This window comes from Lissotriton vulgaris, chromosome 7 (assembly GCF_964263255.1).
Source record: "Lissotriton vulgaris chromosome 7, aLisVul1.2, whole genome shotgun sequence".
Classification (NCBI taxonomy): domain Eukaryota; kingdom Metazoa; phylum Chordata; class Amphibia; order Caudata; family Salamandridae; genus Lissotriton; species Lissotriton vulgaris.
In genome coordinates, this window is record NC_141695.1 from 1,612,696,918 (window position 1) to 1,612,711,920 (window position 15,003).

At 44.7% G+C, this 15,003-nt stretch overlaps 1 protein-coding gene across 1 annotated transcript in view; it reads right to left on the bottom strand.

Moving 5' to 3' along the window:
* Window positions 1–632: 632 nt before the first annotated feature.
* NCOA5 (nuclear receptor coactivator 5) overlaps window positions 633–15,003 on the bottom strand; it is a 70,022-nt gene continuing 55,651 nt past the window's right edge. Inside the window, exons 9-10 of the mRNA XM_086932545.1 lie at window positions 3,227–3,538; window positions 633–2,318 (exon numbers count right to left, since the gene is read on the bottom strand). Coding sequence (XP_086788671.1) covers window positions 1,630–2,318; window positions 3,227–3,538 — 1,001 coding nt within the window. The 3' untranslated portion in view covers window positions 633–1,629. The remainder of the gene's footprint in view (window positions 2,319–3,226; window positions 3,539–15,003) is intronic.

Here is a 15,003-nt window from a genome sequence, read left to right on the forward strand (position 1 = left end):
TAGCACCCAAGGTGTTAAGTAGTTCTCCCCCTGGTGAAGAAACCAGTCTCACATGCATCTATATTGTCAACCAGCCAACCATCCACAATATTGCCTTAGTTTATTTATGAAATGATTGTACAAAATGGGGAAAGCATTTTGATGAACAAAAAAGCACTGTTTAACAGATTCCGGTTTAAATGAGTACAAACCTAGACTTTGCCAAAAAATAGACTGACACTACAGAGGTTCTCAAAACATAAAACAGTAGGTCTTCTCGCACCTGTTTTGTGGAAGGGAGGGCCCTTATGGTGCACTATTTTCTACCCTTCAATGGGAAACGTGGCTACGTCTTTATTGAAGTGACCTGTTTTATGTCATCCACAAAAAGGTAAACGTTTGTCTCAGCAAGCAGTACTGGTACAAGTTTGCAGCGGTCTTTAGAAACCACTTAAGAATCAATTGTTGGGACAGAAAAGAGTAATCATCACAAATCCACACCATACCCAACTCATGTTGCAAAATTAATTCAGCTTGCATCTCAATTTCGGGACAGGATATCTGGTTAAAGATTTGGAGCGGCTGCTTGCCTTCAGAGTTAATCGAATACAAATTTCACAATTTAACTGACCGTTACAAAAGCAAACACAAGCTTGACAGTTTGTTCGTTTTTTAATTAAAATTACTGTGCCTTCATGGTAACAATAGTATTTCCAGAATACAAAGCCCCACATTGGGAAACACTATACAACACAAATTTTGGAATCAAATCAAACAAATTTAAAAAATATAAAAATGAGTTCTTTGCTTGGACAACTTGTAGTCTAGTCTTGCTTTGAAGGCTTCACTTTAAGACCAGTCTGAAGACTCATGGAATCCACCTATGCTTTCCATGTGGGCTATCAGCCGCATTCCAACAAGAATCGGTGGGCAGATAATGCCTTCCCCAGGTTATAAAGTAATCAGGGCAAATGAGTTACACCATAAATGAAATTAACTGTAGCCAAAAATGCCCTTAACAAAAGCAAAGATCTTATGTTTGCATCAATTCATACCCCCAAATCCAATAGGTAGTGGGGCAGGAAGAGAAGCTTATTTTAATTACCACTTACAGCATGCAAACTCGCTAGTTCAAGCCCCATTCCTATGAACAAATATTACACAGCTGATGCGCAACAGTTGCTAACATTCACAACTTTAACAGGTGAGTAACAATAGTGAGTTTAAAAAAAAAAAGTCTAACTGCCAGCATGTATGGTAAAGTCACAAAACAGAGGTGTTCCCAAATTTTCGATAGCAAAGCAATCCCTGCAATGTCATGGTTAGCTACTTGCATTGAAGCAAATGCTTATAGCCACATTTTTCATTGGCAGGCTAGTTCTACATAAGACTGGCAAACACCCAACAGTTTGGTCATGCAGTGATCATTAATCCAAAATTCAGTAGAATAACCCAATATTTAGTAAACCCTCTTAAATAGGAGTATGGGATCTGCTCATTGAATCAAAGTAGGGTATACACATGAATCAGGAAAACTGCTGCATAACAAAATTATTGGGGGGGGGGGGGAATTCAGTGAGGGTGGGTGGTTGGGTAGACAAGACTATGTATCAACCAGTACTATGGGAAAGAGGAAAATGAAAAATTAAGTTAAAAGTTTCGCTGGTACCCACCCATCGACTGTTGACCCATAGGAGGCCCTGCACGTCCCACTTGTGTGGTTGTCTGGTTGACCAGGTGGGAGAGTGCAGGTCCACTTTGGATAAGTGTGTCCAGTGCTTTCTGCACACTGGGGTTGTCAAAGTTGATACCGGAAGATGCAGATGACTGTTGATTACTGGAGGTGCGATTCTGTAGCTGCCCGTACTGTGGCTGATTCTGGGATGTTGACTGGGATGGAACTCCTGGTCTGGGTCCAGCACCCCTAAGACCTCCCTGACCCGCAAGACCGGAAAGTTGATTACTAGGAGCTTGCATTATCTGCTGGGCCTGTCCAAGGCCTGCTGCATTGATTGGGCCAGAGCGTGCCTGGTTTCCGCTACCATAATTTTGATTTTCGGTATTAACTGAGGAACCAGTTGCCATGTTAGACGGGCCTTTGGCAGCTGCGGACCCAGCCCCACTATTGAAAAGGCTGAGAATCTTTGCCTGAAGCTCCTGTTGTGGATTACTCTGAGGCGGATTAGCGGGAGGGGGATTAGCCAAAACTTGAGACATTGCATGAGCCATAGCTTGAGACATAGGCTGTGAGCTCTGGAGTGGCTGAGAGGATGCAAGACTAGACTGGCTGTCGAGGGGACGGATTGCAGGTGCTCCAAGAGTTGGTCTAGAGAGTTGAGCTGTGGAGACAAAGTTGGGCTCCGTTATACATTGTTAATGCGGAGAATGCAAGTAACTAACCTAGTAGGTGGCCATTTCCATCAAATGCCACAAAGTCTAAAAATTCTAAAAAACGTTTTGATTAAATATGAATATAAACCAGAACTTTGCAATACAATGCATGCATGCCCAAAAACAATTATTAGAGTTCCATTAAAGTACCTTCCTCTGACCCTCCGTACAAACCACCATAACCACATCATAACTGAAGGTTCAGACACAAACCCTAATACAGCCTACACGTGATAGATAAAAAGCATAAAAACATTTGTGTATGTAGGGATAAAAAATAATGTGCATACAACCATTGACAAACTACTAGTGAAGCACAGACGCAAAGCCTTACATTTTTGCTGCCAGAATGTGCTGCATTGAGAACAAAACGAGCAGAAATGGCACTAAGTGAAAGAACAAAAATTAAGGCATAGACCAAGAGTGGGAAGGTGAAAGGCACATACCGGTGGCATTCAGGGAACACTAAAACGAGATTTTGCATTAACAGAAACGGAGTACACAAAGTGGATGAAGGTGTATTGTGTAATCAAGTAGGTTTAAGGGTTGAAAATACTGCAAGGTATAATACCATTGGCAACCATAACATACAGAAGAGAGTATGTGAAACTGAATGGGAAACCCTATACCTGAAAGTGATAAAGTCTCAACTCTACTCTTGAAAGGCAGTTTTGACCCACTGTAACAAGCACAATGCCACCACACCAAATATACAGCCCCACCATCGACATGCGCAATGAAAATCTCATCATTCCAAAAATAACCAGGGCCTCTCTCATACAAAACCCTTAACTCCCTTAAATGCAACAGAACCGTTCAACTATGCATTCCAAGTCAAATTAACATTTAAACTTACACTGTAGGGGATCAGCGGGTCCGCGGATCCTTTCCTTCTTCTCCATCAAGTAATTTATAAGTTTATCAAGTTCATCAGTCGTCAGATACCGGTTTTCAACTAAAAGACTAATAAGAGACTGGATTCCTGGAGGATGGGAACCTCGCCCTACATCAGCTAAGCGATCACGCTCCTGAAGAATGATCTCATCAGCCATCTTCGCAGCTTGCCTGGCAATATCTTCTCGTTCCTTTTCTCTTATCTCCAATTTGCAACGCTCATAGCTTCTCGCCACCAGAACCACAGCATCTGCCAGAGGCATATTACGATGTTCTGCAACAAACAGAAGTAACATTACAATATTCGCTTTCACGGCAATGCTAAGTTTAGTCCGGCAATTATACTGAAATACACAATGGATCTTCCTAAATCATAAAGAGTAGAATATCTGCTGTATTTTATTTTTTTTAAAAACATTGGAGACTGGAAACTAAAGTTTATGGGACTTTGGATCCTACTGCACCCACAACCACTACATCAGAGGGTCAGATATATAGAGAGTGTGTAACATGGTTTAATTTCTGTCTGCGCAAGTCTCACCGGGAAGAACTGGATACTGCAGAACTCTTGTTTTACTTTGTTTAGAGAGTCGAGCACAATCCCATCAAACACAACATTAGCCATAGAGCCTTTATGCTTTAAAAAAAACAAAAAGGTTTGGGGATGTACCGTGGCAGCAGTAGGCGTAAAGGATCTTTTGCTTTTTTTATTGCCACTCAATAGATATTTAGGAACAGGGCACGGACTGGACCTTGAATGTGCCTGTGAGCACTACATGCTGTGTCTGATCCTTCCACCTGCCTACAATTAAGTTTTTTACTTCGCCACACCTGGAGAGTCAAGTGTAAAGCAAACAACGAAACGTTACTTACCTGAAGGTCTAGTTCTCTTCCAGGGGTATACTGTAAGTTATAAGCACCGACTAGTCTTGCCCACGTGTGGGGACCCCCGGAGCATATACAAAATACATACTAAAAAGTATGTTTAAAAACATAAAAGAACCATACAACATGCATACAGCGGTTTATAAACATACATATACATGCAGCCCAAACTACTAAAATCTATATCTATTAGGCATTTTGGCAAATAGAACATGTACGCTTTCACAGTTTAAACATTGCCTTTTTCTTTGAAAATTAAGGCTAGGTAATAGAAGGCATGTTAGTCCATAAGCTGCAAACAGAAACCACAACAGAATAAAACTTATGCTGTGCCTTTAACGCAGGCCGCGATTTTGCGGAAGTGCAGCACTTCCGCAAAACGGGCGGGGCCACGTCAGCCATTGGCAGACAGCAGCACTGGGGAGGTAGTGCTGCTGTCGGCAGCACGGAACGGGTTAACACCTCCATGGTCCCATAATGCCCCCTTTTTACGCGTGTCATGTATAGTGAAAGTAAGTAATAAGGACTATAAATGGTATTCTTGCAGGGACGTGGTGGGATGCTTAGGACTTTGAGTATACCCGTGGAAGAGAAGTAGGATTACAGTTAAGTAACTTATCCTTCTCTTCCAGGGGATACTCATCAATAGTCATAAGCACTGAATAGAACTGCAAGCTTTTCCCCAGAATCCTGTGGACAAACACCTGAACAGTTAATACACCCTAACAGGTTCCTGAAGGAAACGGTTTGGGTGTATTACCCAAGTCTGATAACAAAAAGAGGACAAAGTTCCTATACAAGGGTGCAAAAGTCACCGTTGTATCAGGGTGCAAACAGTCACCCATGAATTAAAACAGGGTAAGTATTGCCCAAGTGTCAGAATCTGAGCAATATTGGAGAGCAAAGGTGTGTTCTGATCGCCATGTGGCAGCTTTACAGATTGCAGCAATGGGTACATTTCTTTGAAGGGCTGTAGCTGAGGTCTTTCCCTTAGGAATGAGCCTTCAGTCTATCAAGAAGTGGTTTGTTTGTGAACTGGTAAGAGAAGGAAATACAAAAGACTATCCACATAGAGATGATTTGTTTCGAAGAAGGAAACCTAGTGTACATGGGACCATAATTTGCAAATAAAACAGTCAGATTTCCTTGTCCTTGGTTTTATCCACAAAGTTTTAAGAACCCTTTTGAGATCAAGAGAATGGAACATCCTTTCAGGAGGGATGGATGGGTTCGGGAAAAAGGTAGATGTAAAACTAACTTGATTAATAAGAAAATCAGATACATTAGGTAACAAACTAGGGTGGGTTCTCAGTACCACCCTGTTGGAATGGAAAAGGAGACAAGGTTCCTTAGAACACAGAGACTGGATCTGGCTAACTCTCAAAGCTTAGGTAATTGCCACTAAGAAAGCAGCCTTCCAAGTCAGGTGTTGCTGCTTTACGTATTGTTTCGAAGAGAGAATGCTTCAATTTAGAAAAGACTATATTAAGATCCGAAGGAGGGGAGGGATACCTTAAAGGAAGTCAACTTCAGGCATCTGAAAAAAGGAAGCCTGCGTGGGTGAGTTCCAGTATGCTGCAATGACAGCAAAGAGTACCTTTATAGAGGCAAACTGAAGACCTGGTTTAGACAAATATAAGTAGGCAAGGATAACCTGTTCCTGTCCTAGGATGGGATTATGGCCGTTTCACCACAAGTAGAAACGCTTCCATTTGATAGCATACACCTTCTGCAGAGATGGCCTCCTCGATTCTTTTCTGAACATTCATACAGTCTGATGGATGACGTAGATGTCCATATTGAAGGACCTCCAGAGCCATGCAGTCAAGCTCAGAGATGAGGTTAAGTGGTCTGTCTGAATTAACAGGGAGCGTGTCTGGATGGAAGGGAGGAATGACTTGAGAACTAGATGCACAGCGCTTACTTTCAACATATTGGTTTGCTGCCCGTTCTCCACTTCTGACCACAACTCCTGAACTTGGAGGGCCAATGTGTGTTCCCATCATTTCATTCACCATTGCAGGATTCTTTGGCAATCTGAGACAGTCACTGTGTCCTCCCAGCTGTCAGATCTGCGACCACTGATACTTTAATGCATGCTGGAGAAGTTGCACTTGAAGCCAGGCATTGGGAACAAAGATGCAGGACACCATGGATCCAAGAAGAGAGGATACCTCTTTGGACATGGTCTAAAGTGTGCGGACAAGAGTGCGACAATTTGTGATGGATGAGAACGTATAGTTTCTTACCGGTCGGTGTAGTTTTGCAGCTTGAAGACATTCTGGATTCACTATGCTGTGCATTAGTCCGCCATCTCGTGGCTGGGTCCGGAATGGTCGTATCTTTCTTTGTTTCTCATGGCCCAGGTGGGCGACCTACCACCTTTTGGTGTCTGTTCGTGACGTCGACGTGTTTCCTACAGAAGCTCCCATCTTTGGTCGCCATCTTCAGATTATTTTTTTCTGTTTTTATTGTCCTTTTTGTCTTTAAACCCTCTCCTCCTGGTGGAGGAGGGTGGGATTGCTAGTGAATCCAGAAAGTCTTCAAGCTGCAAAACTACGACAGATAAGAAACTATACGTTATGCAGTGTGAATCTTTTAGATTCACTATTCTGTGCATAGATTTTGTAGCGATTTTCTAGATTTAGAGTGGCTGGGTGGAAGAAGAGCGGATTACTGAATATGTGTTGCAAGACCGTCTGTCCTACTTGAGCCTCCCTGTTCATTTAAATATCTACGAAGTAGTGCTTAGTGAAAGTGTGCACTGAAGCCCATGCTGCTGCTTGGCAAATGTTCTGAATGGGTGCGTTTGCTAGAAAAGCTATTCTTGCTCCTTTCCTCTGTGTTGGGTGAGCTTGTGTCGCTCCTTGTAGTTCTTGACCCCCTTTTTTGTGGCAGTATTTTATTGTTTGCGCAATCCATCTTGCAATTGTGTTCTTGGTAATTGGTCGCCCAAGAAAACTGGTGGCAAAGGACACAAAGAATTTTTTGTATTTCTGCACTCCTAAGTCCTTTCTATGTAGTGCTTTACCTGACCAATCTATTGATTGTGCATTGCTCTGGGACACTCTGCACGGTTGCCTCGATGCGAAGTGTTGGCATTTTGCATTCTGGCCAGTTGGAAATAGGTCTATTTGCGGTGTTCCCCATTTCCTGAAAAGCCTCTGGATTTCTTGCTGGTGTATCCGTCATGATGATCACTATTGGGAGCAGGCTGTGAGAATGGTTTTCCCCTTAATTTGTCCTTGTTCCACCACGCTATTTCTTGATGTATTGCATATGTGATAACCACAAGGTCCTCCCAGCTCCCTGTAGCCTGTGACCACTACTGTTGAAGCCATTCCTGAAATGGTCTTGCGTGGTCGAATATTTGGGATTAAGTGAGTGCATGATGCCATCATTCCCATCTTCCTTCCCACGGTCCTCACTGTCAGAGCTTTCCCCTTGTGGTACAGCCGTGTCTCCTTCAGGACTGCTACAGTCCTCTTTGCGCTTGGAAACACCTTGCCCAGTATGGTGTTGATCTCTGCTCCCAAGAAAAACTTCACCTTTTCCGTTTCTATGGATGACTTTTCCCAATGAATTGAGAACCCTAGTTGTACTATAGTGTGTGTATTACCACTTGAATGACTTTCCTGCAGGCGCTGTAGGAGTTTGCTTTCACCAGCCAGTCGAGGTATGGATGCACATGTAGCCCTTGCCTCCTTAGGTGTGCTGCTAGGCATTTTGTTAACACCCTTGGTGCGGATTTTAGTCCGAATGGTAGTACTGTGAACTGGCAATGTGTGTTGTCGATCAATCTTAGTAGGTGCTTGTGTCTCGTTTATTGGTATGTGAAGGTAGGCGGCCTTCATATCTATGGTAGCCATGTAATTAGGCCTGAGGCTCTAAATTCCGCTCCGCTCACGGAATTTGTTAATTTTGCGTTCTGCGCAGAACACAGAATTGCCCAAAATTCTGCGTTCCGTGACTTGAATTTTTTTGCTTGTTCGCGTTCTCAAAATGTTCGCAAGATATTTCCCCCGAGCAAGCAAACAGCAATCAAGAACAGAAAAAAAGCATTGCGAACAAGCAATTCCGAATGTTTTCTGAATTTCTGCGTGTTTGCAGAGATTTTTTACCGTTTCGCGGAGCTTTGCATAGCACGACTACACAAACTCCGCCCACCCCTACATGTAATCCCCTTCCTGTATTTGGGGTAGTACTTCTTGCAGAGAAGTCATCTTGAATTTCTGTGCCTTTATGTACTTGTTTAGGTACCACAAGTCCAGAATGGGACGTAGTCTTTCGTCCACCTTTGGTATGAGGAAGTGAAGTAGACCCCCTTGCTTCTCTCCCTGTATGGTACTATTTCTATTGCCTGTTTCTTTAGAAGTTCCTGTCATTCCTGTAACAAGTGAAGAAGCTCCTTTGCAGGGTGAACTCTTTTCCCTGGTCTTTTGTCTAGAGGCAGTCTTTGCAGCTCTGTGCAATAGCAGTGTTTTATGATTTGTGATCCTCCTCGTCATGGAAGACGTCCCTTATTCTTTCCCCTCACAGGCGTTGCGTGTTGGGAGGAAATTAGGTTTACTGTTCTTTGTCCTGACGTTTTGCACAACCCTGGAGATGGTGACTGGTTGTGTCTTGTCCCTGTGGTGAAGTCACTTGGAGGTGGGCTGCTGGCCTCCTCTTGTTGAGTTTCCACGTCCTCTGTTGCGCCCTCGAAAGGATAGGCCCCGGGGTTGATACTGCCAAGTCTTCTGCTGCTGCGGTCGTCGTCCCTGGCTTCCCCCTGGTAGCCTTGCTGGAATGACTGATGCGTTGTAGACTGTTGGCGATTTACCCCTACCCATGGGCTTCTTGAAGGTGTTCCCCTTCTTAATCCTCTAAACTGCAATGCCCCCATGGAACTTGCGGTCTCATTTTCCTTCTTGAGCTGGTTGAGGTATCCATGAGTTTTTCTTCCACTGTGAGACTGAAGAGTTGCTTTATTAAAGGGTGTATTGAGGATGTTATTCTGTACTTCAGGATTGAAGCCTGACATTCTCAGCCATTCATTCCTTCTCTCCGTCACCCCAATCATCATTTGTCGGCTGGAAGTCTCCGCTGCGTCCATGGCAGACTTTAAACAGGTATTGGCCATGGTTTTTCCCTTTTCTACCAGGTGGCTTGCTCTCTTCTGGTACTGTTCAGATTGATATTTGAAGAGTTCTCCCACCTCTTCCCAGTGCTAGTAGGCGTGCCTGTTGGTGAGGGCATTGGAGTTGACAATACGACGCTGTATTGCCACACTCCTTTCCACTTTTCTCCCTGTGAGGACCATTCTCCTGCTCTCCCAAGTCTGGAGGTAGTCCTGTGTTTGTGGGAATGTTGGCCCTTTTCCTCGTCATGGAAGCGATGATGGAATCTAGTGGCACTGATCCCCTAATATACATGGGGTCCTTTGAGGTGCATTTGTACTTCTCAGCTCTTGGAGCAACTGATCTACAGATTGCTTGTTCCTTGAAGGCCTCCTTACCCTGGTCCAGCACACTCTGTAGTATGGGTAAAAAAGGACTCCCTGTTGGTGTTGGCAATAAAGTTTCCAGCAGGAAACCAGACTGAGGCTTCTCCTCTTCCAGCTGCACTACATAGGTCTGCCGCCCTTTTTATGACCCGATTATAGATCCCCATGTCGTCTGGAGGAGAGGGCCTCAAAGGGTATGTCTGTCAGTGCAGACTCCACGCCATCCATAGCGCCTAGACACCTCCAGGTATACGTGCGCTTTATAAAACATAACATACCCCCTCTTCTGGCGAATCGGCATTGAGATCTTGCAACTGCAAGTCTTGTGCACCCGATGGCGTTGAGCCCTGGTATAAGTGTTCCTAGGCCTCGCCATCAAAGGAATATAGGTCCTCTTCAGCTTGTTCTGGCGTGCTAGGCGGCCAAAGGTCTTTGGCGCCATTTTTGATTTAGGCTGCAGCCTTCGTTGTAATTATGTACTGCTTCATTTTTTCATCAAAGTCTCTTTCTTTGAAGGATGCTCGCCATTTCGACTTTAAGCATCTGAGATGGACAAGAAGAGAAGGCTCTTTCGGCGTAGAGCTCTTCGTGCTTTCGCTGCGAGGTCGATGTCGGACATGCACTCGGTCTAGGGTCTTCCTTTATTGGTGTACAGTGGTCCTTTTCGCGACAGACTTAGACTACCTTGCCCTTTCGCCGACTGGGAGTCCTTAGCTAAGGATCCGCTGGGCTGGCTTTCCTTGGAGGCAGTTGCTAGCGTCAAGGTCTTTAACGGCAATGCTCTTTTGTGGGAGGATTTTAACTCGCTCCTTCGAGCCTGTTGAGGGCCTGGGGTTCGACTACTCTTCCCTCCTTAGTTCTCTTGTTGACCTCAACGTCGGTCACATCTTCTGGGCCTTCTGCAATGTCCTCTGGAGAGGCCCAAGTCCAGGATCGATGGAGGTGTCCCTTGCCCGAGCATGCGTTGCAGTCCTCGCTTCGATGGTCGAGCAACAAGCAGAGGTTGCAGACTGGATTCTGGTCCTTCTGCGCATATCTATGTTGACAATTTTCGCAAAATTTGAACGGAGTCTTGTCCATTATTGCGCCCAGGGAGCCCCCTGTGTGCGCATCCTACGTGGAACTTTGAAGTTTCGGCTGTTCTCCCCCATCCTTGTCGTTTGGGTTAGTTGGCCCGCAGTCCGGCAGCCAATTATAGATTCCCTGATGATCTTCCGGTGCTGCTTCTCTCAAAAGTTCTGGACCTCTTTCTGACGACCCAGACCAAACTGCGGAAAAAAGTATCTGGAGATGGCGACCAAAGGTGGTAGCTGAAGAAGAAAGATACGACAATTCTAGATCCAACCACGAGATTGCGGAATAATGCACAGCATAGTGAATACGGAAAGATTCATGCTGCAAAACATCTACGAAGGACACTTACACCAGCGGTATCCAGAGGCACACCTGCTGTATCCAGAGGGGCACCCTGGTAGTGAATCCTATGAATTGGGTTGAGGATAGACTTTTTGTAGTCGACTTGCAGGCCCAAACAGTATAGCACTTAGATGCAGGATGACAAGTGTCCCTGCAGTAGATGAGGTGACGAGCTCTTGAACAACCAGTCATTCAGATATGGGTAGATTAAAATCTGCTACCACCGCCATCCATTTTGAGAACGCGCAGGATGCTGACTTTAGCACAAATTGGAGGACCTTGTACTGCAAGTGCTCGGACACCACCTGGAAACCTAGGAAATTCATGTTTTCAGGAAATCGGTACATGGAAATATGAATCTTGTGGGTAGATTGAGAACATCAGTTCCCTTGATGGAGATGGGGGAAAATGTTATGCAGTGCCAGCATCCTCAAGCTCTCCTGCAGATGAACTTTAAGACACTTAAGTCTAATATGGCTAGTCCCCTCTGCCTGAAGCAAGTCTTGAGGAATGGACAGATGTCAAGAGTTGGGACTGCCAGAGCGGGGACTTTAATCTAAACTAGTAATCATTCGGCAAAATATTGAGCACCCACTTGATTTTGTGCTACTTATCTATGTGTGCCGCGATACACACTCCCAAACCTGGAGTGGGAAATAAACGGGGAAGCAAACGCCCATGGTCTTGTTGGCTGCTTATGGTCTGGAAGCTCCAAGTCCACGTCCTGGCTGACGTGGACGGTGTTAGTGGGACCTGGACTGGTGATGTGAAGCCCAGTGAGGGGTTTGAACACCATCTGTGGATACTGGCGACAGTAGTGGGGGCAGTGTCTGCACCTGAAGTCTTTTGTTTCTCCAGACCCACTGCCTTCAAGATGTTGAGCTCAGATATCATCAATCGGCATGTGTGCCCAATAGTGAGGTTCCACTGAAGGGCAGGTTCAGAATCCTGAGCGGAGCCTCTGGTTTTATCCAGTGTGCTGTAGCAACTAGAGCAGATACCATGTGAGTATCCATGGGCTGCTGGACACGAGCACGAGATGCCGGGCTGATCACCTGATTCTCCACTAATCCACCCTCATGGAGAATCTCCTTGAAATCATGCCCATCTTTCTTTGGCAGTTTTTCTATGAAAACAGGCCTAGACGCTGAGCACCTCAGTCTTGACGTCTGTGAAACTGAGGACGTCGACCGTCTGTGCCTGGTTGGCAGCGAGGCCCCCCCAACGTTGGCAGGATTTAACGTCTAACGCACGATACTTGTTTGGTAGCGAGGCATGAAGTTTAACGTCTGTTCAGACGCTGGTGGAGATCTCAACAATCTTCATCGAAGAGTTGTGGACGTGAGCCGGTGTAGTGGCAGAGATGTTAGATGTCAGCTTACTTGAGATCATCTGCGATGACGATCTTTGGTCTTCAGTCCTTGACACTAGCATAATCGGTTTAGACGTTGACTGAAGGAAAAATCGTCTGAGTCATTCTGCACCACACCAATGTCGCCACATGCATTTTGGATGATCATGACCCTGAAGGTGAGCAGACGGGAGAGGCAGAGCTGCATCTTTTTTCCTTTCTGCCCCCATTCTCAGACTGCACTTGAGGAGGGCTCTTTGAAAGGTTGCTGAGACCATTCAAGGCCACTTGCAGATCTCACCTTTCCTCTCTGCTGTATGGCACACAGCTTTATTCTTTCCCGGTTATGTAGGACCCTTCAGAAAAACTGAAGAGAGTAATAACCCTGGTCTAGTTGGTGACAAGATGGTAAACAATGCACACTGTATCAGATTTTCCCCACACGAAGGACTTTTGTTGAACAAGGCTGGCATGTCTGACTGATTGTTAATTTAGTTTGCTATACTATTCAGAGGGGGGAGAGAGATCAGAATGGATTCATTCTCCCTGGGCATAAATAAATAAACAGTTAGAATCCACTCCTTGAGATTGAGGGTGTCTCCTTTACAGTGGGGAACACCTTTATGTTTTTAGGTCCCCTCACACACCAACAGGCCCCTTGGTGTCGTGCTTCATCATCTGGGTCACCGTACCCCTCCACGGGGTACGGCGTGCTGCAACCTACGGAGACGTGGGAGCACTTGTTTAGACTATGTGTGGTGTTGGTGAGGGTGTCATTTAAATAAATGTGAGTGTATAGTGGGGTTTGGGAAATAGTGATAGTTAAAAAGAACCTGGCTCGTGAGGGTGACTAAAAATTATTTAATAATTGCCCGGGCTGGTGCTGTTAAAAATGAGGGTGGGAGGTCACTACGCTGACAATGTGCGTTACCTCTTGTGTGCTTCAACATGTTTCGGTGCCAGAAGCACCTTCTTCAGGACGGGGTGCACAAATCCCCATTTTACTCACGTTTCTCCAACTAATACCAGAATTTTCTAATAAAAGTGAGGGAAAATTACAGTGCAGGTTAGTAATGCACCTAGCAAAAAAAGAAGTCTATTGATCAACCTGTAAAGGAAAGACAAAAAAAAATATCTGGTGGTCTCTCTATATCCATAGGTAAAATGTCCAGTGGTTACAGGTGACAAATTATAGCTGCATGCCAGTGCTTACAGTGGTAAAAAAAATGTTTTAATAAAAAACACTAGACTTACTGACACAACATAGAGCACACACACTTAATGAGGAAATTTTTGATCAGGTGTTTTTAAATCATTTTCTGGTCGTAACACCATTGTTGGTAAAGAGGGAAAGGATAAAGTTTGTGTTATATCCCTGTAAAGTGAGGAGGAAAAATATCGATATCATGCCATTACATATTTACAACATACTGTTTTGGAGTTGCAGATAAACCTCATGAGCCAAAACGTCAGGATCTGGTGTGCTAACTAGCACCCGTTTGAGAAAGAAAGGCATATTCAGGTCTTGGTTTTACTTTCATTCATGTAGTGGTGGCAGTGCTCACGGTCATCAGAGCTTTCTACTCACGATTTCTACAAGGAAATACCTCCCGATTGATCCCTTCGTGGTTCCGGTGATAATGCCAGGAGGAATTTTGAAACTGGCGCTTTATACCCTTTCCCCGGGTTGAAGTTAATTAGTTAATTGCATGATTCATGTTTCCTTATGGTCATAGTCGGTTTTAGTTAATTGCATGATTGTGGTTTCCTTATGGTCATATAAGGGCATTGTTGGTTCCTTGCTCGCGGTCATGGTTTGCTAGAGTCTTCCCTTCGCGCATGCGTCCATGCGGTATGTTTTGTCCTGCTGCGCATGCGGTGTTATGGGTGTCTGTTTCCCGTTATGCGCATGCGCTATCCTGCGCTTGTCTGATATTTCATGATGGTTAGTTATGGCAATACGAATGGTGTTTTTCCTCCTAATAAAGCGCTGAGCATGGCATTTTGTTGGAAAAAAAGCCCACTTTGTTCATAATCCTGCGTTTCATTCTTTGCTCGTTTTCTTTTGCAAATGGACAGAGAATACATATTTACCAGGATGAGTGGATACATATTCTAAGGACGAGTGAAAAATGTGGATCCCCGGGCAGATTATGGTTCGCCTGGTAGATGTTCATGTGGGGAATGTCCGGAAATTTTCATGAACCACTCTGTTTACATAAATTGTTTTTACGCCGCATTGAAGAGGTCATTCATCAGGGCACCATTCTATGTTAACTGACCCCAGGGGATATTGTCATTTAGACCTGTGTTAGTCCCCAGTCTGAAAACCCATCTCTGCTCTTTCTTAAAGAGTCCTTGTTCAGATGGGAGTTGTTCAACTACTGTCCACCTGTCATTCACACAATGTCCATTCTAAATGAAGTGTGGCCATTTTTGTCGTTGTCTTCTTACAACGGTCATTGCTCTTATGTTCTCCGATTCGTGTTTTTCCTGGTCTTTTTGTCATGCCAATATACTCCAAACTGCAAGGGCAGGTTATCATATATAGGACATTCTTGCTGTTGGTCAATTTTCGTTGTTCCCACCTTGTTCCGTTCGT